Here is a 15,435-nt window from a genome sequence, read left to right on the forward strand (position 1 = left end):
GGGCACATCCTTGGCTTCGCCATCAGGTGACTGTATTGCGCTAAGACAGGGGGTCCGAGTAGCGGGCAACCCGAATCGAGCATTCTGTTGGCCCTGCTAGGAGGGATTAGCAAGGAATCGGATCGGCCCGAGCCAGAAAACCCAGATCAAGTGCAGCACGCGATAACCAGCTAGGTCCCATCCGCTCTTCCCGTCCGATAAGAGCACCTTTTGACATTGTTACCGCACTTAGAGACTCTCTGCGGCCAGCGGTTTTAAAGGCACAATCTAAGCGGTTCGGTACCGCTTCTTAGTGTTTGCTCAAATCGAGCTAGCACAAGATGTTTTAGTACTTACAACTGCCAATTTTTAAGGTCCGCAGCTTTGAGATGGCCTACCAAATTCCCAGGAACTACGAGATCGCCCAATCACGCGCATTTCCTAATACCTCGCAACCCCCCACACCTTTCGCCCAAAATCATTTCACCTGCTCACTGAGCAGATGGATTCGCTCTCCATTCCCCCTCCCTGGTCTCCCACCGCTGCCTACCTACATTCTCATCCGTCAACGTCCTTCTCCGCAACATGGCACCAAGCTCCCCCTCTCTCAAAGTTCGAAATGATTCAAGATATGATACTGAGCAGATTACTGACTACCTCGCAAATGGCCAAAGCTACTGAATGTAGTAAGCGCTCAATAATCAACATTAGTAACAACCTTCGCCGGTTTAGAGATGTTAGTCCCCCCAACTCGTGTCAGCCGACGACGAAGCATAACACCTCCGATGATAGAAGCACTGTGTGATCGCCTTCTAGAAAAGCCTGGGCTATATGTGGACGAGATGGCAGTCTTCTTATAGGACGAGGTACGTGCTTAGGTCACAAATTTGAGCCTCAAGCGGGATCTCGCTTCGGTGGTCTGGTCGAAGAAAGTGGCTCGAAAGAGAGCAAAGAACAGAGCGCCGATTTACGCGACTTCTATATGCATAATCTGTCGGACTTCCGGTCGTATCATTTGGTCTATGTGGATGAGTCTAGTTGCGATAAATGAATTGGGTTTAGACGGACAGGATGGTCTCCGTTAGGCGTGGCACCATTGCAAGTAGCCAACTTTCATCGCGATCAGCGATACCAGATACTGCCCGCATATCGTCAAGATGGAATTGTGCTCTCTCGAATATTCCAGGGTTCCACGGATGCTGCAGTATCTGAAGAATTCATTGATCAACTTTGGTTCTCGAAAGCAGTAGTCTAGGACACTCTGGAGGTGTATAACCGGAGCCTCAATTTGTAAGATTCATCTTACAACAGGGGATGAAGGCTGATGGTTTCCACTATATCTAGCCCTTGTAAGGAAAGAAAGACTGTAGAAGTTGCTGGCTGGGTATCACTATTTACAGAACAACATTGAAACTCGAGAGAATTGGAGGAGGAAATATTTCAATGCGGGATAGGGTACCGTAACCAAAGAGAGATGCGTTCAGGGTATTTGATCGCCATGACAACGTGTGAGATGCATACAAAACAAAAAGGCGTCATTGGGTATTCGTGAGCATGGTTTCATGATATGTCGTTAAATGTCGGCCATAACGGATTCTACAATCCTGCGCTTGTACTGAGATATAGCACGTTCCTTTCTCTGCGTCTGAGCTCGCAGGCGCATATAACGCTGTTTCCAGGTTCCTTCAGAGACTGGGTTGCTTGTGTCTTCATCAAGATCAAAATCGGCAGGATGGTCGTTCTCGACAGGGTCATGGACTGACTCCCCAGGCTTAACTGGAGGAGCGAAAGTTGCGACTGTTGTTCCAGAATTGGGGCTTCTAAGAAATACCTGAACCGAGAACTGATAGGACTGCTGGTAGTTGTAGGATATAGTATAGATGATTCCATCAGCTGGCTCATGCAGACCCGGGATCCCTCCACCAGTCGCATCCGCCGATGCCGGGTCTACCTTCACAGTCAGGGACCCTGGCTGGTTACTCGTAAAGCCAAAATGGTGTCCCACTCCCAAATGGAAAGCCAGGACAAATGGCTGCGGCCCCAGTGGGAGCTGTGAATACAACGCGGATAAATTTAGCACCATTTCTGAGGCAATAGCATGTGCTTCGTCGAGCTTTAGGGCGGAGGCTCGTCCAGACAGCCTTGCGCGAGCCAGCTCCACAGAAAGTGCACGAATAACATCATCGACGGAAATGGTGCGCGCAGTTCCAATATCTGTCGTATGGTTGTCCGTCATCTGGCTTGAGAATGTCCTATCGTCTTCTCCCGCTTGTGGAATGACAGCACCATTCACTCCGTTCACAAGGAGCGTGGGAGGCGTTGCAAGACGGACTGGTCCTCCTGAATGTTGAGGAACCTGTAGCTGAAGCTTCCCAGGCCGTGCATGGGCTGCTGGGGTGGGAGATTGGTTGTACACAGTATCGAGGACGGTTTGAGAGGGATTCTGACTGAAAACGGGAGGAGACGACTGGGCACTTGGATTTGAGGTATGTGATGGTTCGCGATTTTGATTCACCTGGAAAGACGAAAAAGATCCGGTAGACGATGATTTATTCGGCGGTCTTCCACGCCCCTTGGTAGTCGATGAGCCAGTACTGTTTGGCCAGGCAGACGAGACAGCCGGTCCATGCCGTCTCTTGGAGCGCGATTTATCGCCGGAGATAGGTGTCATGGCGGACCTAGGCTCAGTAGATCCAAGCATCTCAGATGGGTGGCTTCCTCGGGGAAGTATCGCAGAGTGAGGGTAGCCAGATGGCGATGCCTCACGATCTGGAAGCCTCCACCTGGTGTCTTGGGCCTGTTGATCCGATGGGTTATCTGAACCGGGTGCAGTAAATGAAGATGCTGCAGTCATCCATGGATCGGTATCACTAGGATATGCACTGAACGGGATGGCGCTTTGTGGGAAAGGTATCGAATGGGTCTGGAAACTGCTGGGATGCAGGGCGTCGATAGAAGTATCCAACTGAGGTCTTTTGACAAGCTTCTCATCCTCGGCTTCTTTATCTTCGGTCCTTTTCCTGCCACGTTTTGGCTTCCACTGCGGGACCAGAGCCCGAAGAGCGAGATCTTCTTCCAACGGAACACCATCCCGTGAATCATTCACGAACGGCCCCACTGGAGGGAGTTGCGTATAGTACACATGTGCATGGTCAAGGCAGTATTCAAAAAAGGCATCGACATGCATTGCACGCATCCAACGCTAGAAAAGATTAATTAGGATTCGCTAAGACATGTTGAAAGAAACCAAAAACATTGCTCACCTTGAGTCGAACAGCGTATTGTTGAACCTTTTGAGTACTCTGTTTCTTTTCTATTGAAGGTGGTTCTACTCCCAGCTCCGTGGCCAGTTGAATCCATGTTTTCAGTTCGCCGCTGTCCAGTTTTCGAATGAGTTCAAAGAGGGTAAAAACACTGAAGCTTTTGCCATCACTCCGTGGCGGGCAGCGAAAGGCTCGTCGCAATTCAGTGTCGTCGACCGAAGATGGAACATTGGGATTGCAATAAAGAATGAAGGCAACATAAGCATCGTCAATTGTGTCATCGGTGAGATCTCGAATTGGCAACTCTCGAGATTCGACCTGGTCCGCAGAATCTTTGGTCTGCTGCTGGCGGAGGGAGTCCAGCATCGGTGGAGACATCGAGGTGCCTGAGCGAGCGGCCGATGATAGTGGAAGACCGGAGCGCATACCCCTGGGAGACGATTGCAAGCTCCGCGGTGTTCCCTTGCGCCGAAGAGTAGGCGACTGGTCGGCATCCGGCTGACTTCGAGCACTTCCTATGGACGAAGCAGTCTGCAGGGTTGATTCCAATGTTGACGGATACCGTGCATACTGCTGGACGACCATTTGTGAGCCATCGAGGCCGGCGCGATTGGAGCGATCGGCAGACTCCATGGAGAACGGAGCTTCCATCGGGAGCTCAAGGTGGATACAGGAATCGCTCACCAAGCCGAGCAATAATCATGAACGATGATGAAAGAAAGAACTTCTATCGGATGTCATGTTAACCCAGCACGAGTCGAGGGAATGCATGCATGGCAAAGGAGAATCCACCTCCTCCGGGGTGGCTGGAGCTCTATTTTTGGCTGGCTCAGCATCCTCAGACTAGCGCCGTCCGGGCGGGGTTGCTCACCCGGGTTCACCGCCTGCGGTTACGAGTCAACATGGATTGCAGTGAGAAGATGCAAGAAGATGATCACAGTACACTCAGGATCGTCCGTAGCACTCGCCTCCCATTCATTTGACTACCAAATGGTGAGTTCCCTACCTTTGTTGTCGGGGATATGATCACGTGCCCGTGTCCCTTTTCTGCCGGGTGCTGAGTCATTATCAGGAGCCTTATCGATAGGGAATATGATTTCTCTGATCTCATCGAACACGCTGCATCACCACTTTCCACGCCCACACGCCCTGCTTCCTCCACCCATCTCAATTCCATCCTCAACATTTACACTCGGCCGCGTGGCCTGCGCTCATTCCATTTGCCTCACGCGTCTCGGACTTCCCCTCACGCTTGCCGACAATGCCGCTGGTATCCTTCGCGCGGCTCGTTATCTTATCCTAGCGCGACTTGACCCACCATGGCGCCCTCGCAGCGTCGGTCAACCCGACCTGTGCGTTCCAACCGCACGAGGGTTGAAACGTATGAGGAGAGCATGTCGGAAGATGATCCCAACGATCTCTCGGAATTTGAGTATGATCAAGCCTCGCGCCGGTCATCGTTATCGCTGCGTCCACGCAACCCGTCCGGGATGCCGAGGACATACCGCGAAGAGTCCACTGATGGCAGCTCGGAGGAGTACCCGGATGACAGTGACTCTGACCTTGCTCCATCCGGACCTGCCGATCCCCCCAGCCATTCGACACATCCTGTTATCGAATTGGAAGCTACCACCACGACTCCCTCGCGTCCCTCCCGGCCGCAGTCCACGAGCCGGGCCAGGGCCCCTGCCCGGCGAAATCAAGCCAAAAGGCCACGCAAACAAATACGAGGCCAGCTGGGCAAGCCTCTGCGCAAAAGGGCCAAAGTTGGCACGGAAGCACCCACCATTATCGGATCAGGAGTGATCCCCCCTTGGCAAACCTTGCCTTACCAAATTCTCTTTGATATCTTTCTGCGCGCGTCTTATCCACTTGTCGATGAAATGACCATGACTAGGAACTCCTCGATCCAATGGCTCCTGGATATTGCTCTACTGTGCCGGAGTTTCTCCGAGCCTGCTCTGGCGGCACTGTACTATTGTCCGCCATTGCTCCCCACTCATAGAAGCCACGGCTTAATGAATCTCCTGTCAAAACCGCAGGAGACACTTTCCACCAACTACTCCAACAAGATCAGAGAACTCAATGTGGATGTAGAAACCATTCTTCTTTACAAGAGTGGGCCCACTCTCGGTTACTTCAATCTTGACAAATTGATTGAAAAGACACCTCTAGCACGACAGATGCGGCTGTACCACAAAGAGGATTACATTGTAGGTTTGCCTCAATGGAGCATTCCGCAGTCGAAGTGGAGTTATCCGGACTCGCTCTTCTCCACCATGGCAGACACGCAGATCTTTCTTCGCAGCTGGGATTGGAACACCCGTTTCCTTGAGACGGACGCTCTGCTCAAGTTTATGCGTGAGAAACATGCTTTATCCAGTTTTCAAAGCCTGAGAGAGCTCCGGCTGCTGCATTTCAGTGACAAGGATCGAGAGGATGTCTCCGAAAGTGAGGACATCCTTGTCGAAGCCCTCCAGTTGCTCCCGGACCTCCAACGCCTTGCTTTCCTAAAATGTTCTTTGGTCGATTCAACCCTAATGCTCAAGCTGCCCTCGAACCTTCGATCTTTCACTCTCGACAACTGCATTCACATTTATTCGACGGACCTGATTTCCTTCCTCTCATCTCACGGCGGGAATCTTCGGGAGCTTATTCTCAGCCACAACCGACACCTCAACATGTCATACATGACTGTTCTTGCCCAATCCTGCAGTAAGCTGGAGAGGTTGAAGATGGACATCTCTATGCACGACATGTCCAGTTTCCGCGATCTTGAGCCCCATTTCCCGCACTTGCTTTGCGAGAAAGAGGTTGCAACGTGGCCCCCAAAGTTGCAAGACATCGAATTAATCCAACTTCGGCGGTGGGACGATACCCTGGCCGAAACCTTCTTCACATCCCTGATCGATGCTGCGCCGAGTCTTCCGGACCTGCGACGCCTGGTCATTAGCGCAATTCTGAAGATCCAATGGCGCGAACGTGCACATTTCCGCGAGAAGTGGATTGCTAAGCTGGAAGGAGTTTTTCTCCGCCGCAGCAAGCCCCCGAATCCCAACCTTCGTTCTCTGCGAAAGCGCCCGGTGGGCCCGAGCGAGCCAGCCGTGCAAGACGATTCCACTGTCTCTCCCGATCTCGCAGTCTCAAAAAATGAGCCGGGCGCGCCACTCACCACGTCCAAGCGCCAGAGTTCACGTCTTGCTCAGCGCAAATTTTCCGAGGCGGAAGATTCGGCCGAGTCGGAGGGCGAGGAATCTAAAATGGGCAATATACAGGGGATGTGTGATATTGTGACGATTCGAATTGATAACCAACGGCCGACGGACACGCAATTCAACGAGGACGATTTCCTTGATACCGAACGGAGCGGCGACGAGGACTGGAATGAGTGAGCGATGATTACAAATTCAGCATGGACAAGCGCAGCAGCAATGGAACTGGCCTTTTCTGATCCATATTGATGGTGTCTTTGCGGCGTTGTGTGCTTTTCCTTCTGTTTTTCGGGTGATATTTCTATATTGTGCTTCCATTTACGTATGGTTATGAGCGAGGAGTTCGATGTGTCTGGTTGTCTGTTTGTTCTTTGAAAGCGATACGATTAGAAACCCCTGTTACATTTAGCTACCGGTAATAAAAAAGATTCTCACCCATGGCTGTTCCATGCAATAAGTAGTGAATGGCTACCCAACAGTCTTTCCCCTTACGCAATTGGCGGAGCCCCACAGGATCGCTGGTCCGAAACAACGTGCGTTCCTTGACCGACTTGTATTGCAAAACATCACTTCTTCCAAACTCCTGTGCCCTTAGGCATGGCAGGCATGGCACCCAACGTTGGGGACACCAGTGGCCCGTCCTCTCCTCCACCGCCATTGCCCGAAGGGTGGTGAGTGAGTCCTGTCGCGCTGGGCGCGTCGTATGTCTGCTAACCAAAATACGGTCCAACCCAGGCTTCCTCAATGGGAAGGCGTCCAGCGGAAATGGTATTACGTCCAACGAGCCACCGGAAAATCCCAATGGGAAATTCCCACGGAACCAGTTGCTCTCACGCCGTCCACATCACCGACGCCAATCGGGACCGGGCCTTCACGAGCGCCGGCATTGCAGCCAGCCACGAATAGCCATCGAGTGACGGGACCAAGGGCTGCCATACCGGGTGGGAGCTATGCTGCGACTGGCATGGCGGGAATTTCCGTAGGAAATCGCCCTCATTATTGTGCTCTGTGCGAACATGGAAAGAGTGGCACTGATGCTGGGATAGAGCTCTTTCGGCTCTCAGGACAATCCAGTCCATGACCCTTCCAGAATAATGGGATGGCCCTCAGGCCCAGCGGCATATGGTCAGCACCCTGGTGCAAATGAGGGTAGCCACCTCACGGTGTGTTAGAACGATTTCGATTGCCTGTGTTGATCACTGACCATTTTTTAGGATTCTTTGCTGTCGATGCCGCATGGGCAACCGCACCCACATCTCTCAGCATTCCAGCAGAGCCAGGATCAGGCCCAGAATCAGCCTACAGCAGGCCAAATCACCCCCGGTCAGCCATGGTTGGAAGGATTGCACCATCCAGGGTCTGACCAAGGCTATCAATCCTCTCAAGCATTGCTCTATGGCCCGACTCCTCCGCATTCGCATGTCCCTCCATATCCGTGGGTGGCTCCTCTGCCTACTGGGACTGGCGCTCCAATACCTCAAATGCATAACCCTCAGTCGCAATGGCAATCGAGCCAAATACCGCCTTTATCGAGTACGCAAGCTCATTCAGGACCTACGAGCGTAGATCCACCATTCTCAGGTCCCGGGCCTGGTTTGAAGCGCCAAGAATCTCATCCTGTTCTTGGCTCATACGCATCCTGTACTTCAAATAGCATCATGGGGCAACCTCCCAGCGTTTCAGGATACCCTCTATCGCGATCACATTCCGAGCATGGACCGAATGGTCCACCGCATATACCACTTGGTTTTCCAAATGCCACACATCCACCATTTTCTAGATACATGCCGCAACCAAACTTGCACGGCCGCTTCCAAGGGGCGAGTCTGACACAACCAGGGACAGTGACCAGTTCTCATACTGCCCCAACCTTTCAAACCGGTCCTCAGTACTCCCAGAATCCACTGGTTCAAGCAAGTATCAATCGGTACTTGCCTTCGCAAATCCAGCATCCCGGTGGTGGGACTTTTGTCTATACGGGAACAGCACAGCAACACAGCACATATCCGATCCCAGGCGACCGACCTGCTGGTGACTCCAATCAGGGGCCTGGCAACGTTCTTGAGTCCTCGCGAACGGCAGCATCTGATCCTCAGTTTGTCAGTGGACCGTGGGCGTCACCCTCGACGCCGCCTACCTCGGGATGACATGGCTGAAACGTCTCAATGAATTTTTTTTTTACAACGGTTCGGGATTTTCTCTTCTTGGATGCAGCTTGGCATCGTCATGAACGTTGTTGATGTTTGCAGATTCCCTGGGTTCGCGCGTGCTCTTTTTATTTGTTTAGTGCTTACATCCAGGATCTCTGTATCTGGTTATAATCCATTATTAAGGGGGCCTTGCACTAGCCCTGAGTCGAAAACCGAATTGTGTCATCTGCTACACTTTACCTCTTATGCGTACCGGATTTCTCTACTGCTTGGTGGGGTATTCCCGTCTGAGCTTTCGGTGGGGAAGTTGGGGCTGGAGCTGCTCGGGGGGACATGTCGAGCGTAAGATGGGTATCCGACTTGACACGGGACAGAACTACGACCTTGCAGTGGCCGAAACGGCCAAGAATTGTCTGTGTGCTCGAGATAGCTGATTATTAGCAATTGTTTTGTCTAATACATCAAATGCTACGGTCCCATTGGCGCTATTATTTGCGCAGGACACGTTACCAGGCTCAGCCAGCTAATTGAACGAAACGACCCACAATGTACCTCTCGTGTATCTTTCATATGTCGGCCCTTACGAGAGGTACATCAACGGCACCTACAGAGGAGTGGGTCGTTCACTTAGATGAGGGGCAGTATGCACCTACAGTGTTGTGAAGGGGCTATGTATGTACTCAGCAGCCAGGGCGTAGAAGGCCTACCAACTGCATGATTGCGGATAAAAGGATGATCGAGAACGTCTAGACTCATTGGAGAGCTGTTTTCTAGCTTTCGCACTCAGAACCTATAGGAATATTGTTCCAGCTGTCTGTCCCCCGGACTATTTCGGGTAACAACGCCACCGACATCACCGATCGACACACCCTCATCCTTCCGCGCCGGATTCCGCAAAAGAACCCCGCAGCACGCAATTCGCGCGAATCTTACATGCAGCTGCCGACAGGTATAAGAACGCACGGTTCTGCGCGCAGGGGGGCGAAAGGAACATCAGAGTATACTTAGTGCCGCAGAACATATTTCTCACTAGGCACCTCCTAAACACGCTCCAACCAAACCCATCCCCCCGAACTTAAACTGTTTTCCCAAAACCGCATACATCCACCTCTCATCACCATGTCAGCTCCAATTCCCGCTTCCAATCTGTATCTTGGCCAGGCCCGCGCCACTAAGAGTGTTCAAGATTGCATGACCATCTATGACAAATGGGCTGCCACATACAACGATGAGGTTGGAGACGAGGCTCAAAACTACGTTGCTCCCGTACTCGTTGCCCAGGCTGCTATCAAATTCAAATCATCCAACGACCCCACCAAGCCCGTCATTTTGGATGCCGGCTGCGGAACCGGCCTGGTGGGCCAGGCTATTGCCATTGGCAAAGCCGAGGCAATCGATGGCCTGGATTTATCTCGTCCCATGCTCGACGTGGCACGGAAAACCGGCATCTATCGAGATCTAGATCAAGCGGATCTCAACAAACCCATCCAAAAAGCCAATAACACCTACGATATCGTGGTATGCGTCGGCACTTTTACCCTTGGCCATGTTGGCCCTGCCCCTGCTCTGCGGGAATTTGTCCGCATTACCAAGACCACTGGCATCGTCGTTGCAACGATCCTCCAAGAGATCTGGATCTCAGGAGGGTTCAAAGACGAAGTCGAGAAACTCAAGTCCGAAGGCTTGGTGAACGTGGTCTCGGACGGACTTATAGATTATGTAAAGGGCCATGGCGACAAAGCAGTACTTCTTATCCTAGAGAAAAACAGCGCCTGAACGACACCAAACGATAGCACCACGCCCCGTCAACAGCACGATGCGATTGCGACACCCCCCAGCGATAGCAACACAGGGCCATTGCACCAACAATGCGATAGCGACACAGTTCGATGGGTTTTTATTTAAACATCCCCCGGCCTTGCCCACAACCAAAGAAAAATGCGATTGCGACACAATGCGAGAGCGACATAACGCGATAGGTTTCAACAACATGCCCCCTTCCAGTTTGGCTACGGATACCAAACGATAGATTTTCAACACATTCTAGTTTGGCTGCGCGGAATGGTAGTCTTTCAACACATTCTAACTAGCTTGGCCACGCGAAAGCGTGTATCGTTCTTAGAAACACTCTCAGATCAAATCCTTGTAACAAAAACACCCACAATGCACCTGAATTAGAGCTCTATCTAGTAAGCTTAGACCTGGACGGACCTGTAGGGAGCGACGAGTTACCTTTCCTTTCTGTTTTTCTTCTTTTTCACAAGGGTGGATAAGTTGCTGGCAGCAGCAAAATCTCATGGATCGTCGAAGGCTAGAAAGAACCGGTCTAGGTGATATTGTTGTTCAAATGCATCAAAGAAATGTTTCTTCCTCCTTTTTTTGTATGCTGTTGTAGCCCAACAATAGCCTGGTCGTCCTCGTTGGTTTTAAGCCTTGGGAGTGATTATTACCCAGAATGGGGGTTCAACTCGATCCAGCACGTGACTGTGCGCTCAACGACATCGCATTGTCTCTGGCCATGTTCTGGAGCATTACGATTGATGACATATAAATCGGTCGATGTGAATGGTATCTGATACGGGAACTATCTATTTTTGGTGCTATTTGGTGGTAAACAGGTGGTTCGAGAAGAAATCCTCGGCCCAACCAACCCATGCTGTTGAAAATATATAAAGGTAACCGTGGAGAACAATACAAATTTCAAACCATAATTATCAAATATTCTTCCTCTCCCAGTGACAGAGAACCACATGAACTAGATCCCTAGAAAAGTTGACACCTTGTATCCCCCAGCCGAGACATGGTGGTGCTGTAAAGTAGGTCAAACTGGCTCAACACCGTTTATATTGTATCAAAATGTAGTATTATGCAGCCGAACACTACGATATGCAGGAATATTGAGCATCATGATTTCAATATTACTGGTCCTGATCATGGTGGCCAGATCTCGATCGCTCAAGATTGAATTACACATCATTTTGCTGAGGGACCTAGTAAAGTGGTGGCCCTTGACTCTGTTCCATGTGTGGCAGGCAGAAACCACATACTCCAACAGTCCACCAGGGTATTTTATGAGGCAGCCACTCCATCTTCTTTCTTCCTCTTCCACTTTCTTCTTCCTCCACCTTCACCCACGCGTCACCTCGTTCACCTTCTCGATTCAATACCACATCCATACCTTACCAAAATCTTTTTTGACTCTCCAAGTCCATCATGCCTGTCAGATGGAATGCTGAGAATGACCAGAAGGTGATCCCTTCCCCCTCGCTTGCACATCATAACACTCGACCCTCATCTGCCCCTCACAATATTTCGACACCTCGAGCCGTCAAGCAACACACTGACCTGGACGTGACAGCTGATGCTTCTGATTGCCGCCTCCATTCCCACCAGTCTTGACTACGAGAAGCTGGCTGAGGGCATGGGTCCCGGTAAGTAAACTCAACACCACCCAACCACCCTTGTGATCGAATCGCCCAGGATATCAGGCTAAAACTGAAGAATGACAGAATGCTCCGCCGAAGGCGTCAAGCAGCACATTCGTGCTCTGAAGAAGCGTGGTGATGCTGTTTCTGACACTGACAAGGACGCTGAGGTCACTGAGGGTGATGACGATGTCCCTGCCACTTCCAAGGCCACCTCCGCCAGGGGCGGGGCGCGCAAGAAGGCCGCCCCGAAGCCCAAGACGGCCGATGACGCTGCCCCCAAGCGCAAGCGTGGTCGTCCCGCTACCAAGCCCAAGACTGTGGCGGAGGACAACAAAGAGAACGAGGACGATGTGCACGAGTCTCCGGCCAAGATCGCCAAGACCGACGCGGCTCCCGCTGCTGAGGAGGCTTGATCTTGTCCTCTTCCTTTCTCTTCTGAAGCATGATCCCGGTGGTTTTGACTCGTGGCTTTTTCATGTGGATTCTGGAATGGAGATGTGTTTTTTTGTTTCTGGAGAGATATGGTGTGATTTGCAACCCCGGGGGATTTCATCATGCTTCTCGTTCGTGGATCTTAGCTAGCAATGCTACTTAACTACCTTGTAACCTTCTTCCAGTAATCTGTATACCCTCAGAAAAACGTAGAGTTAATGGTCCTGGTACTTGTCGAGGATCACCGCATACCATTCCCATATTTTGCGTGGCAGGACCATTCTTTCAAGTCTCCAATATAACCGCTACTCATCCACAGCTGCATGAACACACCTTACAGTGCATCATGGTGCCTCCTACAAACTTGGATGAGCGCGACATGAAAAAAAGCAAGACAAGAAAGAAAGGGAGGAAGGAAAACAGTTCCTTGCACAACCTGTCATGCTCAACATAGTGGCCAATACCTTTGTAGATCGTGAGTTTTCGTTCTCAATCTTGCCAAACCACTGACAGAATTCTTCAAGCCACTCCATATACCCTAGGCAACGACCTACGCACCCAAATTTGGAGCAAACATCCACAGTCGGCGTAACGGCACGTCCCGCCGAGTTATGCCCAGTCACCTCTTCATCTGATATCGGTTATCCCGATAGATGAGCCCAACTATCGGGTCCCGCTCATCCGTTGCTCCTATACCTTCGTCTTTGGGGAGCCATGTTAGGTCCTCGAAAGTCTGCTCAACCAGACTCGATATATTTCCTTCTCTTCTCCCCTTATTCCTTTCCTTCCTTTTGCTACCGATATCCGGCCCCATCCATAGACCCCCTCATCACAGCATCACCTCGACCCCTCAAATTGCTATCATCAGCATTACCATGGCTCGTGTGAAGCACACCCCGGAGTCCGCCGAGGAGAGCACTCCGGCGCCCTCGCCTGCCAAAGAGATGGAGAAGAAGCGCATGGAGTGGGATCATGAGATGGACCGCAAGGTAAAGTCACATTCCCTACTGCGCCCTCTATACAACCACCTCATCTATCTATTACAATCAAGCATAGATAATACTAACTGAGTATAAATTAGCTCTTGGCGGGAATGGGCCATGTGAATGGCGCCCCCAACTACCTGGCGCTGGCCAAGTTCGTGGACCCGAGTACGTCCTTTCCTCTGCTCCACTAAAGCCCTCACCCAGTGCTTACAAGAAGGGAATACTAGATTGCTCGATTCGTGCGGTTCAGCATCGCCTGATTGATGTCAAAAAAGATTATCCCTGGCCTGCCGGCATGGACAAGGAGGGGAACATCGTTGGCCAGTCGGGTGTCCTGCCGGGTTCGTTCGAGGCTACTCGAAAGCGCAAGTCCACTGGAAACACCACAAAGGCTGCCTCCGGCAAGGTGAAGAAGGCGACGAAAGACACCGAGCCTAGTACTGCGGCCGGTCCTGAGCCCAAGACCGAGGCAGATGCCAAGAAGAAAGCTTCCTCTTGAGTAGTTTGAGCTTTGTTACCCAGTCTCGTCCAAGATGGTAATAGACCTACCTGTCCTTTCCTTGTTTCTTGGAGTGTTGGTTTTTTTGTGTGGACTTTCACACCCTCTTTTTCTGTGGTCGAAGATTCCTTCTTTTCTTCTTTTCCCTGCTATGGCGATCGGGAGTTTCGGATCTGCGTCTCTTCTAGCGAGTTGTATTTGTTTCCTTACCCAACGGGTGGTCTTTCTGTTCGCTACTTAATTTCAGCTTCTCCTGTAACCTACAATCAATGAACTGAAGCAATAATATTCAGTGGGTAGAAAATGCTGGCCGTCCTAATGACGAGGCCAGAACTAGATATCCGTAAAACCCAAGCAACACAAGAAGATAGCCACGTCAAAATCAGATCACCAGAGCAGATCGTTAACTCAAGTCCCACCCATAAACACCATCTTTGGAATGGAAAAGGCACCAGATCATCCCTTGAACAAAATCTCAGTTCCTCCCAGCATGCAAAATTCCGCGAACGATCAAAAAACACTACGCAAGGTCTGCTCTGGCCGCCCAAGGAGAGGGCGATGGCTATGGAGAGCCTCTTTAGACCTCTACTATCGGGTAAGTGTCCCATAAATCAGGGTCGGGCAGAGTTTCCTTGCGGACCTCGTCGAAGACGCGCTTGCTCTTCCCATCCAGGTGGTTGTCCTCCCACTCGGCCTGATCGGTTTCCTCCTCCTCAATCTTAGGCTCGGGAGACGCGAGCTTGCGCTTCTTGCTGCCAGAACCTGCAGACTTGGGGGTCTTAGGAGTTTTGGGAGCCTTGGAGGCCTTAACAGCCCTGGGAGTCTTGGGGGTGGTCTGGGTGCTGTTTGCCCCCTCCCCAGACGCAGTGTTGTCGGCATCCTCGCCAGGCTGAGCGGTCAGGATCATCTGACGGATCTTGTAAATGCGTTCCTTGACAGCACGCGGAGTGGGAGCCTCATCACCGGCTGGAATGTTGTTAGTATAACACGGCACAATAATCATTTCAAATAAAAGAGTAAAACCTACGCCAGGTATTGGCAATAGCCTCGGAGTTGGGGTTAATGTCGGAGGTTTCCAGGATCTTGATCAGCAACTGCTTTGCGTTAGCCATGTTCGAAGGATATATGGTGGCGGGGGCCGGAGTTCGAGGCCGGGCAGCAAGATGGGGACAAGACTCACGATCTGGTCCTTCTCGGGAGACCAGCGCATTTTGATGGTGGTTGTTCGAAAGTCGGGTTGGTAGTGATAGTCAAAGTGAGCGGAAGTGATGAATTTGGTGAGCGGTTGGAGGTAGGTGGAAGCGTGAAAGAAAGCCGGAGAGGTGAAGAGGGTGAAGAAGCAGAGCATGGGAGGGTGGGTTAGGCGAGCAGTGAATGATGTGATCAACTGAACGCAGAGAGAAGGTTGGATGATCAAAGGGTTTGCTGCGCTACGGTCTGTCGCATCAAGAGAATGCTGAGATGCCCACTGCAAGAAGGTGCTCAG

The 15,435-nt window shown here is 51.3% G+C and overlaps 7 protein-coding genes across 7 annotated transcripts; 4 read left to right on the top strand and 3 right to left on the bottom strand.

The window, feature by feature from the left end:
- Positions 1-1,552: 1,552 nt before the first annotated feature.
- abp2 (putative ARS binding protein Abp2) lies at positions 1,553-3,893 on the bottom strand (the record flags this gene model as incomplete). Its single annotated transcript, XM_056972175.1, has 2 exons — positions 1,553-3,181; positions 3,243-3,893. The coding sequence occupies 2 exons, from the start codon at positions 3,891-3,893 to the stop codon at positions 1,553-1,555; spliced, it is 2,280 nt and encodes a 759-aa protein (XP_056837292.1).
- A 668-nt stretch (positions 3,894-4,561) lies between these two features.
- On the top strand, positions 4,562-6,634 carry N7510_000246 (uncharacterized protein; the record flags this gene model as incomplete). The annotated part of the gene is made up of 1 exon (XM_056972176.1): positions 4,562-6,634. One exon carries the CDS (start codon positions 4,562-4,564, stop codon positions 6,632-6,634), a length of 2,073 nt encoding a protein of 690 aa, XP_056837293.1.
- A 417-nt stretch (positions 6,635-7,051) lies between these two features.
- On the top strand, positions 7,052-8,601 carry N7510_000247 (uncharacterized protein; the record flags this gene model as incomplete). The annotated part of the gene is made up of 4 exons (XM_056972177.1): positions 7,052-7,125; positions 7,190-7,433; positions 7,501-7,617; positions 7,669-8,601. 4 exons carry the CDS (start codon positions 7,052-7,054, stop codon positions 8,599-8,601), a joined length of 1,368 nt encoding a protein of 455 aa, XP_056837294.1.
- Positions 8,602-9,723: 1,122 nt separating this feature from the next.
- On the top strand, positions 9,724-10,380 carry N7510_000248 (class I SAM-dependent DNA methyltransferase; the record flags this gene model as incomplete). The annotated part of the gene is made up of 1 exon (XM_056972178.1): positions 9,724-10,380. The coding sequence occupies one exon, from the start codon at positions 9,724-9,726 to the stop codon at positions 10,378-10,380; it is 657 nt and encodes a 218-aa protein (XP_056837295.1).
- A 1,708-nt stretch (positions 10,381-12,088) lies between these two features.
- Positions 12,089-12,509, bottom strand: N7510_000249 (uncharacterized protein; the record flags this gene model as incomplete). Its single annotated transcript, XM_056972179.1, has 2 exons — positions 12,089-12,347; positions 12,415-12,509. The coding sequence occupies 2 exons, from the start codon at positions 12,507-12,509 to the stop codon at positions 12,089-12,091; spliced, it is 354 nt and encodes a 117-aa protein (XP_056837296.1).
- An 830-nt stretch (positions 12,510-13,339) lies between these two features.
- Positions 13,340-13,949, top strand: N7510_000250 (uncharacterized protein; the record flags this gene model as incomplete). The annotated part of the gene is made up of 3 exons (XM_056972180.1): positions 13,340-13,453; positions 13,546-13,615; positions 13,678-13,949. The coding sequence occupies 3 exons, from the start codon at positions 13,340-13,342 to the stop codon at positions 13,947-13,949; spliced, it is 456 nt and encodes a 151-aa protein (XP_056837297.1).
- Positions 13,950-14,526: 577 nt separating this feature from the next.
- On the bottom strand, positions 14,527-15,297 carry N7510_000251 (uncharacterized protein; the record flags this gene model as incomplete). The annotated part of the gene is made up of 3 exons (XM_056972181.1): positions 14,527-14,915; positions 14,977-15,043; positions 15,130-15,297. The coding sequence occupies 3 exons, from the start codon at positions 15,295-15,297 to the stop codon at positions 14,527-14,529; spliced, it is 624 nt and encodes a 207-aa protein (XP_056837298.1).
- Positions 15,298-15,435: the final 138 nt, after the last annotated feature.

Source organism: Penicillium lagena, assembly GCF_028827675.1.
Source record: "Penicillium lagena strain IBT 129212 chromosome Unknown utg000001l_segment0_segment0, whole genome shotgun sequence".
In the NCBI taxonomy this organism is placed as follows: domain Eukaryota; kingdom Fungi; phylum Ascomycota; class Eurotiomycetes; order Eurotiales; family Aspergillaceae; genus Penicillium; species Penicillium lagena.